Source organism: Buceros rhinoceros, unplaced genomic scaffold (assembly GCF_000710305.1).
Source record: "Buceros rhinoceros silvestris isolate BGI_N320 unplaced genomic scaffold, ASM71030v1 scaffold7254, whole genome shotgun sequence".
Classification (NCBI taxonomy): Eukaryota; Metazoa; Chordata; class Aves; order Bucerotiformes; family Bucerotidae; genus Buceros; species Buceros rhinoceros.
The window spans coordinates 4,438-22,511 of record NW_010406397.1 but is presented as its reverse complement, the minus strand read 5'-3'; the positions used below and the strand labels follow the sequence as shown (position 1 = coordinate 22,511).

The 18,074-nt window shown below is 44.1% G+C and overlaps 1 protein-coding gene across 1 annotated transcript in view; it reads left to right on the top strand.

The window, feature by feature from the left end:
* The first annotated feature begins 3,905 nt into the window (after positions 1-3,905).
* The window catches only part of SAG (S-antigen; retina and pineal gland (arrestin)), a 15,514-nt gene continuing 1,345 nt past the window's right edge, over positions 3,906-18,074 (top strand). Inside the window, 13 exon segments of the mRNA XM_010134068.1 lie at positions 3,906-4,004; positions 4,492-4,633; positions 4,724-4,768; positions 5,063-5,256; positions 6,426-6,485; positions 7,616-7,683; positions 7,888-8,023; positions 8,359-8,443; positions 9,686-9,758; positions 10,679-10,816; positions 11,122-11,199; positions 12,096-12,119; positions 12,527-12,591. Of these exon segments, the coding sequence (XP_010132370.1) occupies positions 3,906-4,004; positions 4,492-4,633; positions 4,724-4,768; positions 5,063-5,256; positions 6,426-6,485; positions 7,616-7,683; positions 7,888-8,023; positions 8,359-8,443; positions 9,686-9,758; positions 10,679-10,816; positions 11,122-11,199; positions 12,096-12,119; positions 12,527-12,591 (1,207 nt within the window).

Here is an 18,074-nt window from a genome sequence, read left to right as displayed (position 1 = left end):
GGCTCTGCTGAGGAGGATCAGAATGGGTTTAGGATGGTTGTAACTTAGACTGCTGTACTTGGTTTTTCTACAGCACGGACACAGATCTTACACAAAGGGCTTTGTTTTGCCTGCTGATGCTGTTACCAAGTAGGTTACTAATTCTCAGTATAATGGCTTGCCTTAAGCATTTTAGATTAAAATTCCTTAGGACCAAGGTAAGTGGGAAATTAAAGTGACCAATTTTAGCTTTTTTTTTGCTATAGTTTTTTTGTTTACTTCTGTTGCCCCCTTTTCCACTTCAACGTGTGGAGGGAAGAAGAGAAAACAAAGGTACCTGTTGTGCAGAGGGGACTGTCGCACTGGTTTGTAGCTAAAGGTGGAGGTGCCCTTGGAGTGGTTTGGGGGTGGGGTGGTGATCTTTCTCTGGCCATAAGAGTGCATTAGGAAGCACGGGGTATGGAGAAGCTGCTTCCAGGCTACCCTGAAGATGTTTGCGATGGCGCACGTGCGTGCACCTCCCAGGCCATCAGAGCAGTAGCAGGTACAACAGGAACGCTCATTCCTCTCCTGAAGGACTAGTGATCCTGCAGTGGCGGCAGCACAGAGTTAACAAACCCTGTTTCTCCTTTTTGCTTTTGGACTGTGTGACTGAAGAGAATGTGGTGATTTTTGTGGGCCAGTTTCTGGGGCCTCTTTCCTGCTTCCTACAACCAGGATTGGGCTTTCCTTCAGCAAAGCAGGCACACGTGAACTCCCATGTTACAGGGCTGGCTGGTTTGTGTTTGCCAGAGTTGATTAAACAGTGATTAAGCTCTCCAAATAATCCACCTCCAGTTAATAAAATACTGCTGGAATTTGGAAAATGCTGAAAGAGCTGAGAAACATTTGGTTTGTGTTCATTTTTTGAAATAATTTACATACTCAAGCCACTGTGTTCAGGCAGATGTTGGTGCCTGCAAAAAGCAGGCCTCGTTTGAGACTGCAGGACTGCTTGAGATGGAGGGTGCTGTTCAGGCTGGCAAGTGGAGAGGCTCTCGTGTGATCTTCCTAATCAAACCAGCAGATGTAGCCTGGAGGAAAGCTACAGCTGTTTGCAAGCCAAAAATTCCTCGTTGTATCGAGACCAAATTCATGGGGGTGAAAAGAGCTATTCTTGGGACATTCCTCACCAGAAAAGCAAAATTAATTGAAGTCTCGGTTCCAGTGTCTTAATCTTGGGTGTTGTGTCTCGCCCTCCAAGCAAATTAAGGAGGGGGGAGGTGTCCTGGCTAGCAATGTACTGGTTTGCATGGGCATGCCAATGGGGCGGTGGTGGAGCAATAACTGATAAGCTGCGCAGTGATTATGACAGCAACGCATTGTTCTCAGTGTCTGGGAGCCCTTTGTAGGAGCATCTAGTATAGAAACATGGTCTGCTGTTTTATAAACTCCCTTTCTCATAAATGCTCTTGTCTGTTCAGCTTCTTGTCAGGCTGGATGACTCGCGACCATAGGAAGGAGGAGATAGAGCTTTAGAATAAAGCTGCTTTCAGTAACCGCCCTGTTCTGAGTCTGTAGTCCTTACGAAGCATGTGAGTATGTCATTGTAGACCTTTTCACTGGCCATCTGAGCTTCCTTAGGTAATGCTTTGTGTTGCTGACCTCACTGCTTTCCAGTTAAATCTTAGCTTGGGTATAATATTTGCTCTTGGAGTGGGATTAATTCTTAAAATCCTGGATGGACGCAACTAGAGACGTGCTTTCAAATCCCCTACAAATTGTCCCCCTTGTTTGCTAGGAGGTTAGTGGTTCCCTCTGGTAGATGTGAAGAAGCATAGGAGACAACTGTGTGGAAAATTCATCTTTCTTCAGGTGGGTAGGAGTTCACACCTTTGTCCCGTGGCAACTCCTGTGGCATTTGGAGCACAGCAAGGTATTTAAAGCTATTTGTTAGTTTATTTGGGTCTACAGCGTGAATAGGGTGTCTGTTCAACAACAAATTCTACTCTGGACTTGGAAAACCTGCCTAGACCTCATAGAAATAGAAATTCTTAAACGTATGTAAAATCTGTTTCTAATCTCTACCTTACATTTTTTACAGCTTTCTAAGAGAAGTATTTCCTTTTCCTATAGTTTATTGTGTGTAAATAGGCCCTAGAAACTATTTCTACCCTTGAAACAGTTTTAAAACAGCAAAGCAAGCAGAAAAAGAATGGAGGCAAATGGCAAGGACAGTCATACGGCGTCAGACCAGCAGTCTAACACAGAGTACTCATTCACATAAGTCCCGTAGGGAGAAGTGTAAGAATAGGGCATGTGTAGCTCCCTCCTTTCCTGATGCTGCTCCTCAAGCTGAGTCTCAGTGGGGTTAAGGTTGTGCCTGGACCGTCCTGTCCAAAAGTCTTTTCCCTTTGAATGTGTCTAATTGTGTGAATCGATTCATATTGATGATTCCAGAGCCTTCTGCTGCAGCATGCTGTACTCTTGTGTACTTCGAGTTTTGCTGTCTGATCACGTAACTGGATGCTGCTATTTTATGACTTATGCCAAGGTGGAATCTCTGCTTCGTACCACTCAGGTTTTCTGAACGTCTCTCTCCGGATCCCTCTTGTGTCCTTTTTTCTTTTTTTCCCCCTGCTTCCCTGGAGAATCTTACTCCGTCCTGTTTTGCCTTGGGTTCAAGCTGTTCCCTACTCCTGGTTATGCTTGTTGCCTTTCTGGGCAGGCAGCTGGACTGTTCTATTTTTAAGGTCCGTTCTGAGTTCAGTGATACCCTGCAAGTAACAGGTTGCATGCGGTTCTGATTTAAGAAAATACAGTGGGACGGATGAGTTCTCGTTTTAGGTTACCAACACATACCGCCATCCTAGATCTTAGGCTGAGCGTGCCGTATCCAAGACGTGGGTACGTCTGGGGTTCTGAAATGCTGTAAATGGCATTCTCTGTTGTGCTCTTGGTTTATTTCCTAGTAACTGCTCTGCTTATGCCAAGATGTTATTCCGAAGTGATGCCAAGTATAACTGTGCGTGTCAGATGATAGTTGTATTTTCTTGGAGTGCAATACTTGTCACTCACCATTACAGAACACACAGTAATTCATCCCCTATCCTTTCTGCATCATGAAGCACTTCTCCAGCTCAGCACAGACAGCTTTATTTTGGGGAATCCAGAACAGTCTGTGGGCAGGGTGTTCTCTCCTTACCTTCTTTCCTTTCACTCAAGGATATGCTCAACAGCAAATGTCCCAGGACAGGTGGCACCGCGCTGGTGTATATTTGCAGCAGTAAAAAAGCAAAACAAACCCTCCTGAAATGATCCAAACCCTGAAAGGAGCCAAAAAACATATGTATTGGTATTCTGTAATTCCTGTACTTTATCCCGTTATTAATGAGTGAAGTGACGTTTCTTCTTATCTCACGACAATTTAGAGCCCCCGATGACAAATCTTGAGGTACCTTTTGAAAATCAAAGGACCGTTTGTTGATCAGATTACCTTTACCTGTACTCTTACAGATTTCTTCACAGAATTACTTTCCTCAAACCTCTCTGCAAAGGCCAAGCTATCCCTTCCCCTCTGGATTCTTCTAGTCCACTAGTTTCTTAATATGAATTAAGGAGTTCTTAGGCTTTTGTAATGTTTCTGAAGAGCTGTTTTAAAATAGATTTTTATGTTTTTATAAAAACTATATATAGGTTTTACATTTTGTGGTTTGTTGGGGTTTTTTATGAGGAGTAGCTAAAATGAAAAGTAATGCACCTTCTGTACTGCCCCTGAGTATGTATTGAAATAGTCTTTGGTAAACTAGACATGGGAGTAGAATGCTGTACCCAGCAAGTATAATTCTGCTTTTATGTCATCTACCTATTCTTTTCTAACATCTCTCCCAGGATATTCTGGGTCAGAAAAGCTTCATTCACCCACAGTCACATTCCCATCTTTGACCATGAGCTGCCCTGAGTCTCAAAAGACAGGGACGAGTGGGAAGAATCCTGGTTCCCCTTACAAACAAGTTATCTTCAAAAAAAGCTCCCGTGACAAAGCTGTAAGTACCGTAGCAGTGAGTTTGTTTAGGTATGAGTTTTACCTGTAGTCCGAGTGGAGACTTATTAGAAAGCTTTCTTCCATCCCCTTAATTTTTTCTGAAGAAGGACCATGAACTGTATTTAGTGCTAAGTTTGAGGAGGTGATGTGAACAGTTTATAGGGCAAGCTTCTCATATATTGCAAGGCAAGAGGAAGGCAACTCGCCTCACTCCTCCTGGATTGTACTCTTGCTGTAAATGTTTAAAACAAAGCTGATTAATTGTCTTTCCAACCTCTTGGCACCAAAAAAATCTTTAAATCTATAGTTCTTTGTCCCATACACAAGTATCTATGGTACACTTTTGGGAGTTGGTCTACATCAGGTCTTCAGTTCCGTTGTCCTGAGGCATGGGAATAATCCCATTGAGTCTTGTGGGGATTGCATGTTTGCTGGAAAAAAATACTGTGTTTAAAATGGAATTGTTCTGATCTCTTCAAGATTTATAGCTCTGTGCTGTGTGTGTCCACTTCCCCAGCACATAACCATCAACACTTTCTAGTTCAACCATGGTCGTCTTCTCCTTACAGCTGACCATCTACCTGGGGAAGCGGGACTTCATCGACAATGTAGGGGATGTGGAACCTGTGGGTAAGTCCACAGGGATATGTGCTGCCCTTCCTGCTCTCTCAACCCTGATTATCCTCTGTTAATCTTTTTTATTTTTTTCCTTTCTTTTAGATGGTGTCGTATTGGTGGATCCTGCAATTATCAAGGGAAGAAAAGGTTTGAGGCTTTATGCAACCTATGTTTCAGAGATTGTTAGCCCTCTTTTGAAGTGAGATGCTGAGCTAGAACCTTTTTACTGATTTAAGAGTACAAATGTAACTCGCTTCCCAGTGAATGGGCTTCCTGCTCAACATAATGCATGTTCTCACATATGGTATGAAGACCTACTGGGTTATACAACAGTGCTCAAATGGGTTTCTCTTGACTCTTTAGTGCAGGAGGATTTTACATCCCACCCTGGCAGCATTGTTAGCCTGCAGCGTGCTTTACCCGTCATCTGCTTCTTTCCAGTGTATGTGTCCCTGACCTGTGCTTTCCGGTACGGCCAGGAAGACATTGATGTGATTGGCCTCACCTTCCGACGGGACCTGTTCTTCTCTAGGGTCCAAGTGTACCCGCCTGCGGACAAGCCAGAGTCTCTTTCACACTTGCAGGAATCTCTGCTAAAGAAGCTGGGGAAAAATGCTTATCCCTTTTTCTTTACGGTAAGTATCTCATAAGAGCCTCTGACCCTCTTCTCCTTGTCTGTTATTACCAGGCTGCTGAGAGCTTCTGATGGACTGAAGACAGGGATTAATAGTGAATTCCTGTTATGCAAAGTTCCAATTTTGAGTGATAGGCAACAGACCTTTTTTTTTTTTTTTCTTACCATCCTGAGTGGTAATGTTCAACAAGATCCTACCAGCACGTGACAAGTGCTTTCCTTGGAAAAGCAAGGAAACGTGCAATGGCTTTATGCTAGCAACAGCCCTGTATATCCTTTCCCCATTCCTGAGGAGCTTGGATACTTCATACCACTGCCCCAGAGCTCACAGAGGAAGTGCCAAATGCTTTCTGTATAAAAATTTTATGGATTGAACAAGCAGATTGAAAGCCCTTTACCAGATGTCATCAACAAATAACAGCTCATTGCCAAGTTCTGATTGTGACAGGGTGCCTTTCCAGTACTGCCAGTGACATGTCTGCCTTCACATTCCCTAGGAAGATCCAGGTTTGAAAACCGCATGCTCTGCAACAGCAACAAATAAGTCTTTGAATGATTCTGGTAAATGGGTTGGTACCTGCCATAATGTTATCAACCACTCAGTACAATCTAGTGATCTTCAAACTGCTGGAGTCTCTAATGGGACACTAGTGCTCAGTCTCCATGAGCTACTCTGCAGCCTTCCCAGTTGATGTCTGGAGCTGCTGACCCTGCCCAGGTGGGGAGTGGATGGATACTGGCTGGTGGCCGGGTGGTCTTCATGGCCTTAGTTATGTTTGACACAGACACTTTGCTCAAGCTTCAAGCGCCTGTAAATGGTGAGTACCACTGCTGTGAGCTGTATCTGTCATCCTGGATGAAGACCCAGGTGTAGCAGCTTCTACTCTTAAGTTGTGCCTCTAGGGCTCTGTTTGATATTTAGACCACGTGCTTCATGTGCCTGGACTATTTTTACTTTTTGTCTCTTTTTTTTTCTCTTCCTTGGTTTTAAAGTATTTTTGGAGGAGAGGGACTTGTTCACACAAGGTAATTAAGGCCCTTATCTTAGCCAGAACTTCAGAGGGTTACTGCATTACAGTGAGTGACCTGTTGTCTTCAGGATTGCTTTGTACCTTTTGTGAGCAATATATTAACTAGAGTATCTGTGTATGTTTCTTTTTCCTCCCACAGTTTCCAGATTACCTGCCTTGTTCAGTATGTCTGCAGCCTGCACCTCGTGATGTTGATAAGGTGAGACTTGCCTCAACCATTGTGCCATGATAAGCACAAGTCAAGTGGAAAAAGTCATGTGAATTTATTTGGCTAGTTTGAGAGTAGAATAAAGTGACACTGGATTTTACTGTGATATGCCACAAAGATCAGGAACCTGACTTCAGAACTACAAGAGTGTGTCACGGAGTTGGAATTTAAGGTAGTCTAGTCAAATAGCAACAAGTCTACTGAATCTGCAAGGCTTCTAGTTTCCATCATGATTTGTGGATTGGCTGCACATAAAATGCTTGTAGCAGTCAGGCTACATGAGAGATAAGGAGACTTGAGTGTGTTAAATCTCACAGATCACTATAAATAGCCTGTGTTAAACCTGCTCCTGAATGAAAACAAATGCAGAGAAGAGCTGGCTTGCACGTGTGTGTAAACTAAACGGAAATCCTGGAGTAAAAGTCACTAGATAATGAGATGCTCTGCAAGGTTTCTGACACCATTTAAAATACTCCTTTTATAGGTAACTGGATGCTTCTCTGAATAGCAGAGCTAGACTAACAGCCAGGCAAGATGGGATGCAGGTTGTAGAATCCAGTGCGACAAAGATAAGCTGTGTTTTTTGCTAAGGAATGATAGCAAAAATTCCTGTATTGCTCTGAAGAGAGTTATCTGGGACTCACACAGATGTCCCACGGTCCTATAAACCAGTTAAATTAAAGGTCAGCTTGCCCTGATCACTCCCACTCTTTAGACATTGTGAAAGAAGTTGACCCTGAGTCACGTATTGGCATTACAAAGCCAATTCAGAAGTTCAGTTCAGAAAGCCGGTGTGGATTGGAGAGCCTTGCAGGCTGCTCAGTCTTATAACCTGTAGCATACAGTGACCTCTACAGCACTACTCTTGCAGAAAGCCTTTTAGGAGTAGGGATGTCCTCTGTCAAAGGCTGGAAATTAAGCCTCATTTATCGGGAACAGTGTGGACCAGGTGGATGCTGCCACACCAGTTGGCAGGAATCTCTGTTACAACAGTAGGAGGCCAGAAGAATTTGCAGTTGGCAAGAGTCTGCCAGTTTCTGGTGTACAGAAAGATATTTGAACATCTGCAGATATTTCTGGCTTCTGACTGTGATTTCACAGCTGTCCTCTCTCTCTGGCAGAGCTGTGGGGTGGACTTTGAGGTGAAAGCTTTCTCAACAGAGAATGTGGAAGAGAGAGTTCATAAGAGGTAACAGAATGTGTGTGTGTGTGTGTGTGTGTGTTCGGCTTTGCCCTTCTTAAAGGGGGTGGGCGATCCAGTAATGCATCTCAGTTGCTTGTTCAGCTTTGCCCGCTTGTCAGTGGACTTCCTGAGTGTAAGCACATGTGAATGCAGAACTCCTGCCTCTGCCAGGCACAACGTACCACCATGTTGTCCTCTGCTACTTCCCAGGAACTCTGCACGTCTGCTGATCCGTAAGGTGCAGTATGCTCCAGAAAAGCCAGGACCCCAACCTTGTGCAGAGACCACCTGGCAGTTCTTCATGTCCAACAAGCCATTACACTTGAAAGCTTGCCTCAGTAAGGAGGTGAGGAGTTTCCCCGAGGGCTGTGGACATCATACTGTTGGCATTCCAGTATGCATTTTGCTGCCCAAAGCAGCTGCTTTGTGTGTTGCTTAGATGGTCTCAGCTGAGACTGATTTGTCCCAGCACTCAAGGGCTCTAATGTAACTTCTGTCAGTATCTGCTGTTAGGGGAAGCTGAAACCCATTACCAGATGCATTTGAGGCTAAATAAGTCATTGTGGGAGAGGTCATCTTGCTTTATCTGGCCTCTGAGGAGATTGAATCTGGGGGGACTAGAGTGTTTTAGGGCTTAGGAAAGTCTCCTGGCTGGATTTCTGAGCATCACGTTCCCTCTAGGTGTACTACCATGGTGAGCCCATTCCAGTCACTGTCACTATCAACAACGACACGGAGAAAACAGTGAAGAAGATCAAAGTCCAGGGTACGTTTTTACTGTTGCTTGGGATTCCTTGAGGGAAGGAAGACTGAATGGTGAAAGGACTGAAAGAGAACGGGAACTAAGTGCTTGCACCAGCTAAAGCAGGCAGTCAGGAATTTGTACCTCCACCCTGTCCCTGTTTCTTTGCTATTCGTCAAGTAAAACACTGCAGCTTTTTTCCCTGACTCTCTCATAGTTACTCACATATGGCTTGATTTCAGGCACCAGTATGTCCCTTCCAGTAGAGAGAAAGGGTCTGGCACCTGCCATAGGCAAGGCAGGTGCTGTTGGGAAAAAGCCACCTCTCTCAGGAGGCAGTGGGAAGGGCTCCCCCGTCAGTGCGATGCTCCTGCTCGCTGTGAGCGTGCCTAGGTTGAACACAATTTTGCTTGGTGTTTTAGAAATACCCGGCAATGCAAGAAACAGCTGCTCTGCCTGCAATAGTGTAATTCCTCCTGAGGAAGTTGAGGGCAGAGGCTCACATTCAGAGGAGTTTCAGTACTGTGCCTGTGCTTTATTTGTGGCACTGCATGTTTTTTTCCCACAAGTCCTGCTGCACTTGATGTTGTGGAAGGCAGTCTGAGAAACAGAAAAAGGATGAGAAAGAGAAGGCAGGGAGGGAACAAAATTGCTGAGGTTTTTACAGAACTATAGCAGAGAAAGCCAGTTCCATGCTGGTCTTGGATGCACTATCTAGTGATTCCCAAATATTTTTAGGCTGACAGGCCTCTGACAAGCTTTAAAAGGCCTTGTTGGTCCCCAGATTCGTTCCTCATCAGTGTTTCAGTCAGAATTATCTTATGTTTTTTTGGTATTTGACCGGAGAATATAAGCCATTTATTATCACGGGCTCTTGACTGCAGTCTGCCTGATGATGGTGTCTCCTGAATGCAAATGCATGGGCTATAGAGACACCAGAGATAAAAGCGGACACTCCTAGAGAAGAGAGAGGGAGATCTTTATAATGGAAAAAGCAGGATCCCACGGGAAACCATGGATTATTGATTTTTTTGTTGTTGTTGTTGTCTCCAAGTCTGTATGCCTTTCAGGGAAGATAGACTTTGGCCATTTGTGTGCTGTTGGTCTTCATCCAGGTCTGACCTGGTGATCCTTCCAGGCCCTAAAAGGACGGGTTTTTCAGGTGTCCTCCTCATGTCTTCCATTCCTAAGACTCGGCGGGGGTGGCTGTGTTGCTTCTGATGAGTATGCACAACTTGATTGTCTGCTTTCTCCTTTCTCACTCAGTGGAGCAGGTTGCCAATGTGGTTTTGTACTCCAGTGACTACTATACAAAAGTGGTAGCTGCTGAGGAAGCACAGTGAGTGAATGCTCTGCTTATGCCTTCTTGCTTCTTCACACCCTTTTAATTACCCTCCTCCCCAGTAATGGGAGGAGCTCTTGAGCTCTAGTCTGGCAGTTACCTGCTGTTACAGTGCTCTCTCCTCTCCTCGTACGTCGTGTGGTGTGTCCCCCACACCACCCATACTCTCTGGATGCAGCTGGCCTCCTTTTCACATAGCTAGCAGGGACCCTGCACCCTTTTTCAAAGAGAACAGGGAGGTTGCAGAAGAGGGTTGAAGAGCAATTACCTACTAGAAAAACTTAGCAGGGGCTGTGCGAGACTCCCCTCTGCTTGAAACCTTTAGAGATGCAACCTTTTTCTGAAAGGTTCTGCTGCTTGAGTGGAAACCATGGTTGCTCTAGCTTGAGGTCAGTCTTTTTCACACCATTGCATTTGCTTTCTTCTTTTCTTAGAAAGCCCATGAAAACCTTGAGCCTATTGACATTGTGGAGAACCACTTGCTCTTTTGCACTGCATTGGCAGGGCAGCATTGAGCTTTGCTTCGTGAGGAGGGTTGGACACACCCAGACACTTTGAATATTTTGGTGTTTTGCTCTGTAGCTCAGGGACATGTTTTCCACTGAGTGTTGGTCTTCTCATCTGGGATTCATTTTGTCCAAGTTTGGAGGTCTGCAGCATAGTTTTGACCTTAGAAGTCTGCCTTAATGTGAAATTAATAATTTTCTGTGAGTGCTTGTTCCTCTCTGCTGATTATAAAGGGATTTTTAAAAAGTAGTTTAGATGTAAACATCTGCATTGTAGACAACTAAATTTGGACAGATCAATTCCACTCCTTTTGGACAGCTCTGTAATCTGTGGTGAAATTCTCTTGGTTGGGTGTGTAACACAAACCAGTGTTTATCACTTTCCTCCTCCCACCTGCTTCTTATTTTCAGGGAAAAGGTGCAGCCAAATAGCAGCCTGACCAAGACACTGACACTTTTGCCCTTGCTAGCAAATAACCGAGAGACACGAGAAATAGCCCTGGATGGAAAGCTAAAGGATGAGGACACCAACCTGGCTTCTAGCACTATGTGAGTAGTTTTAAATGGTGCCAGGTAGTGGAGGGCTATAAAGAGGGGAGGATGGAGGAGACTCTTCTATCATGAGTTTGTTCTTGCAAATGTGCGTCCAGATGGGTACATGTAAGTTGCATTACTTTATCACATTCATTTGGGGTAAATAGTGACCACAGATCTGGAGAGGTATTGGCTGTCCCTGAGGCTTGTCTGCTTTGTCACTTTGAGGAGCATTGGGTGTTCACTGAGTTCTCCTTCCAGCCATATATTGTTGCTGTGTTGCTGAGCCACCTGACACTGCTGTCTGTTTTCTCTGGTAGTATTAAGGATGGAATAGACAAGACAGTGATGGGGATTCTGGTTTCCTACAAGGTCAAAGTGAAGCTCACTGTTCCAGGGTAAGAGTAACTGACTTTTTGCTACATCTCCGTAGAGTTCAGAGAGGGAAATGTGTGTACTTCATTGATGAGTGGGAAGAGGGCAGGACAGTCCACCCCAAGAGAAAGAGCACATATTATAGAACACAGGGCTCCCTCTGAAGCTTAAACTGGCTGAAAATCAGTCTTGGTCTATCCAAAGAGCTTGTCCTGAGCTAGAGCAGTTGGATTACCTTCGTTAGGTACTGTATGACTTTAGGTCTGAGCTATGAACCTCTGGTTTACATTTCTATTTCTTGTTTTAAAGCCTTAACTCATTTTGTGAGAACTGAGCTGAAACTTTGTGTGAGCCTTTATGCTGGTGTTCTTGTTTCCCAGAACAGAAGGTAGAGACATCTGCCTCGGTGTCATATCTACTCTAGCTCCGGTTCTGTACAGAGCCAGCTTTCTGGGAGATGTTACCAACATGTGCTAGTTCCCAGCATACAGTGCAAAAGAGGACAAGAATATTAACTCTTAGATGATGATAGTTAGTGTTTACAGTTGTATACATTTGTATTTCATTTCATTCATCTGTTCTTTCTAATATAGAAATGAGTCAGTGATTTGCCTAAAGCATGATAAAATGACTGCTGCCTTCTGTGGTCCTCCGACTGCCCTTGCCCTTTGGCTCTCAGAAAAGGAGCCATGCCCATGGTCAGCAGTTCAAAAACTTAAACCCTTTCTCTGTGGGAAGGACAGGAAAAATGAAAATTACCTTTTCTAAAAACAAGTTTATTTGGATATTATGTTTTGGGGCAAGTAGAGAAGAGTGTAGGAGGAAGGTGATTTCAGTAGTCCACCAATAAAACAGCTTTTATAGAGCATCAAAATGGCCAGGCACCAAATATGCCTTTTCTCCTTGTTTTCTTCTGTAGCATGCTGGGAGACCTCACCTCCAGGTAAATGTCATCTTTCTTTTCAGACCATGCAGTCATAGTTGATAATTCATCTTTTTACCCTCTTATTCCCTTTCCTGCCTCCATAAAAAAAATTAACTATCCCTTAAGCTGACAGAAGTAGCCTGTGTATTCAGCTATGAAAATGAAGCAATTACAAAAATTCCTTTGATTTTATGTACATGCAAGTACATTCAGCACATAATAAACCCAGTTTATTGAAGTGGATATGCCTGGGATATTTGTGGAGAAATCAGTTTAATTCTTTCTGAGGGGAAAATTATGATTAGAAAATGATGAAAGGATGAGTGAAGCTGGAGCTAGGGCTTGGGCTGGCCTGATGGGGGCAGGGGACTGACCCAGGCATGAATGGCGCTGTGGGTCTGATGCATTCTCTCTTCTCCCCAAAGTGAAGTGGGCACAGAGCTGCCGTTTCGTCTCATGCACCCCAAACCTGAGGAGAACAACCCAGCAGGTCAGTTCTGTTTGGTTTTTGCCTTTCTTTGTCGGCAGGCTCTGGTGAAATCTTACCATTGCAAGGCTTACGGTGACGTGTTCTACAGGAAGCCTTCAGAGTTTACAAAGCTCCAGTACGGGGGCTGCTCTGTAGCTGTACAGTGTGTGTACAGCTGTACAGTGTATGTGTGTGTGTGTGTATCAACCTCAAGGCACAAAATAACAGGGAGGATTGCTGCAAGGATGGGAGAAGGTGGAAATGGTCATGTTCTCTTTTTACCTTTGATCTATGGATTCACAACTCAGAGCGCAGGGGCTTGAGGAAGCACTGCACAGTTAGATCTCATGACTGCTGTGCAAAATGTCTGGAATGAAGCTGTCAGCTATTCCCAGCCAGATTCCCATACAGAAAATGAGAATCTGTCAAGAAAACACCCAAGTCATGAGCATCATAAAAAGCATAATACTTTAAGCAAAGATCAGAGGTGATAAAACTGATGCGGCCTTTAAGTTCAGTGGGTGCCTGAGAGGAATGTGTCTTCAGAGTCAGGTCAGTGAATGGAAATGTGGGAACTTTAAAGCAGTGTACAGAGCTAGCTTTCCCCAGGCATGTCGAGGCTTGGGATCAGATGCCAAAACTTCAGGCTGTCTTGAGCATCTGTGTTCTCCTCCCACTTCCTCAGACCCTGGCTGGGTCTGTTCTCTAGTGGTGAACATACAGAAAGTGCAAGATACTTGCACTAAACTGGTAGCTCCTGTATAGCATCTGAAGCACCTATTGAACACAAAGCATTATGCCAGCCTTTCAGTGTTGGGGCTGTTGTAGATGAGTCAGCTTGTCCTGCTCTCTGTATTTGCATAGGCTTCAAACAAAAGCCCATGGCTGCTTCTGTGCTGCTTTTTTTTTATCCTCTCTTCTTTTTTTTTTTTTTTCCCCTCTTTTTTTTTTTTTTTCCCCTCTTTTTTTTTTTTTTTCCCCTCTTTTTTTTTTTTTTTCCCCTCTTTTTTTTTTTTTTTCCCCTCTTTTTTTTTTTTTTTTTTGTCCAAAAGTTACCAAAAGCTGCAGTTTCTGAGAACTTGACCACTGAGAAGAGCTGTCCTGAGATAGGAGCTTTATTCTGTACTGGAAGCATTAAAAAGGAGTGACTTGAGTCCTTATTTTGTGAAATTGTTGGAGGAATCCAGTGTGAGCAGTGAGAAGAGAGACTGGTGATCTGCTCCACACTCAGTTGCTCTGATTGGGCATCAGAGTTGCTAATGCTGGATGTGCTGGAGTGGGTGAAGGTGTATTTCTTCACTCCTGTAAGAATTGCACTACAGGAAACTCTCATTTTCACTGAGGAAAAAAGCTCACCCTGCTGTGAGCTGTGCCAGCATGGCCTCTTAGCACAGACACAAACATGCTCATAGAAGTTTTGTGTGCGTGCTACTCCCCCATCAGAGAAGCACAATGAGTCTAGGAAGCACTTGCAGGACAAATCCATGAGACCTATTCCCTCTCACCCCCTGTCCACTGTGGCCACAAAGGAGACAGCCGCATCACCCAGGAGCAGCACAGGACCCTCCACAGCAGCCTGCACCCCAAAGCTGCCTCCAGCTGTCCTGTGAGGTGGGAATCGGGTCCTCAGGGTTGATCCATAGGACTAGCAAGGTTGGATCACCTCAAGGAAGCTGCTGTGAAGCAAATGCTTTTGTTGGCATAGGTGTGCCCGTGCTGCAGGTTCACTGTGGGCCAGCAAAACTCTGACGTTGCTGCGCGCTTCGCCGTGATCTCAAATTGGTGACTCACTGTGGGAGTCCTTGCTTTGTTAAGGGTCTTCTGTCTCTTCTGGTAGCTTCTATGTTCTGAAGCATTTCTCTTGGACTTTCCTGCAGCAATCTCCCTGCCCAGGAACTTGGCAAGGGGCTGGGGCTGGTCCCAGTGGCCCCAGGTGCGGTGGCCAGTGAGGGCCATCTAGTGCCTGCTGCAGGGAGCCTCGCAGGGCAGTGCTGCTGGTGGGGCAGCTCCGGCCCGCACAGTCTGGAGCTTTCACAGACAACAGAGAAAAGCTTGAAAGCTTCAAACAAGGGTCATCCAAGGGTTTAGGCAAATGTAAAGCATTTTACATTTTTAGAATGGTGTGAATTTTTTTACATGACATTTTATGGTGGTAACAATGCTGCAACCCCCATTCTATTACTTATACTTCAGGCGGATAATTCTGGCAGAAGCATCTCTAATATGAGAAAAAATGGAATTCAGTCAGTTCTCCCTTCTAAGATCATTTCAAAGGACAGCTGATACACTCCTTTATGCAGCACACCGAAAAGGATGTGGGCAGAAGATTTTACAAGGGAAATGGAGAACTGCAGTGTTTCTCAGATCGCTTCCCCCAACACACCCTCTTACCGCAGGCACAGCCCATGTATTGTTTGCTACATCAAAGTCTTCTAGGAGCTTTCTGATTGCAGACAGCAACAGTTCAAGTACTTTGTCCAGATGGAAATTGCCAGATTCTTACAAACTGAAAAAAATACAGGTAGTTTTGGGAGCTTATCAATGAGGAAAGCCCTACAAATGGCTAAGTCGAGAAGTAAGTGCTTTCTTTTAAGTGAAGATACTGTACCACGATATAAAATTCCTCTGAAGCCTGCAGAGCTGACTTGAACACTGTGCTGGAATGTGGTGTCTGAGCTCGTTACAGGGAATAGAACAGCCTCCCATATGAACTGGTAAACTAAAATTCTCTGGCTTTATTGCCTGATAATTTTCCATGTACTGTGCCTAATCACTCTTCCCGATTATGAGTTCATGCTCTTTAAATTTTTTGTTCTGCCACCTTAGTTCATAAACTCTGAGAAATAGAATGTGATTCATTAGTGAAATACCATCCAATTTGGAATCAAGCAAATCAAGACTTAATTGCAGAGATGGAGCTTCAATAAACAGTGTTTGGAGTCTCAAATGCCCCAAAAGATGGTATTTTTCTTTGTCAGCTTTTTCAGAGTGGGTGTAGGCAGGGGTGCGTGCACTGGGAATTTGGGGATCACTCCTTATCTTTTTCCGTCCCCTTTTGGTTTTAGTGATGAGTCAGTAGTAACCAGTTTGCCTATTGAACCTCTTTGCTTACTTGACTGTCGCTTCACCTTAAGACACAGCTGGGAGAAAGGAAAGAAATCAGGGCAACCCTCTTACAGAGTTGAAGCTAAAATGGGATTTAAACGTGCCACGTATTTTTTTTTTTTCCCTTGCACTGGGATAATATCCTTTTCTCTAGCCAAGGTGATTTATGGCAAAAGTAAATAAAACATGTAGCATCAACATATTAAATCACATAGGGCTGAACTGAGTGCACAGAATCTCAAAAAGATAAGCTTCTCAAGAACACGTTTTAATTATATTAGGGCCAAACTGGGGCAAGTATAATCAACTGCTCTGTGCTTTATTTCACAGCAGATAGCTCTGCCCTTTTTATTTGTCTGTGAGGGAGCTGTGAAGCATTCATCGCTCAGGAAAAAGCAGGTCTGTCAGAGCGCATGGCTATTGTGGATAGCTTGATCTTTCTTTTCTGTGCCTGGAGGAGACAGAAGAGGAACAGTTTGCTACCTTTCCTTTTCCATGTTTATTTATAGCTTCCTTGTCCTGGACTTCTTGTAGGCCAGCATTTGCATGTTTCGTATGTGCTGGTTTTGCAATTGTTTTTGGACCCATGTGGTTCACAGGTGGTTATTTTTAGGCGAAGCAGCTCCTGTCGCGTTGGCAGTCTGTCTTTTCCGCCCGTTGTCAAAAATGTATAGAGATCCATTTCTTTTAAAGATAGATTCACACTGGGCTCTGTCTCCTCGCTATTCCAAGACCTTGCCCGGTCAGCAGTTAGCCCAGAAGCTCCTGCTGGATTTTTCTCAAGGCTGTGGCCTCAGCATGAGTTCTTTGGTCTGGAGTTTTCCTGCCCTTTCCCTAATAATGCTTTACATTTTGTGGGCTCACATCTTGGATACTGGCCTTTGTTTTGGCTGTTGTTCAACAAATGGTTATTTATCTGCTCCCTTGTTAAACTTGCATGGAAGGGCTGGTTTCAAGAAACCCATAAACGTTTTGTCTCTTTGATAGTAAAGCTATACTTGCTTGTATTGGGATTGTAACTTGCAGAAATTAGTGTATTTTTAAAGCACTTGCATGTCTTGGAATATAACACAGCCTACTCCCTTTTTTTTCCCCCTTCCATAAAGTTAGAGAGGTTAAAAGCAAGCTTATAATGAAAATTACCGTATGCCACAACTTTAATTATAGGGAATCATTTCTGTGGCTGCATAATAAAAGCTTACAGAAAAACCCTCCGCAGAGAGTATGATGACAGTCTGGAGCCTCGATGATCCTTGAACAGAACCCCCTCCCATCCCAGCCCTCAAAACAGTTGCTGGCATTCCAGATAAAGAAAGAAATGCTCTACCCATTTTCAGGTTCCTGAGAATTTTCAATGTTTTAATGATAAATAAAGCACAGGACTTATTCATCTCTTTAGAGAACTATGTGGAGTGCACTTAACTCCTGCTAGGGTGCAAATATAGACATTTAACAAGCACATGGGATGTAGTATAACAGCCTGAAAGTAAAATAGGGCATCTTCTGAGTGTAACCTTACGTCTGGGGTATATGATAAACGTTACTCTACTACCACAGTTACCATTTATCTGACAGTAAGGAATATGCCCAACTGAGACGACACCTATTTTCCCCTGCAACCTATTTTGTAAAATTGGCTTCAAACTGCATTGGTGGGTATCTCACTCAGCTTCACCCACAGCGTTGATGTCACTGTTCCCGTAGTAATAAGTGTGCTTCAAAGCCGGGAAAAAAAATAGACTATTTAAAGAATAAAATGTGGAGGAAAAATGAATGAGAACGATGCTTTACGTGTTGGAAATTTCCAAAGTTCTGAATATTTCATTTTAAATCCATTTCAATCAAGCATGCACGTCCTGAGACCTTCAGACTTCATCTTGGCTTCTGTGAGTAGAGGAAACCATCCTTTCCGAGTCTGGATAGGCACCATCGTGTATGTCTTCACGTGATCCATCCTTTGAGGCGTTTTGGCTAGAGTGGACCCATTTGGCACACTTCTAATGCTGACTTTTCCAGCAGTGCTAGTTGCCACTTGTTGCCCTTGATTTCAGTGTGTGTTGTGGGTGGGGAATTCTCCAGGCAGCAAATTAGCATTCTGAATCTGTGAAAACTTCTCTAGAATGATGGCCTAGATACACTTTGCTTCCTAACTTAAACTCAGGAGAAGTAAGCCAGTGAGGTGACTCTTACTTGCCAAGGATAAAGCACCTGTGAGAACAAAAAGAGAAAAAAATCCCTGCCCCCCATGTCGTCACTGCAATAGCGTCTGTTCTTCTTTTAGGCTGTGCTGAAATAGCTTCCAAGGAACCTTGCTAGCAAGCAGGATTCGTTATGGTATGGTTAGCAAAGATCCCATCAAAGAAACAAGTGCCAAAGGTCTCGGGATTATATTTAGGGAA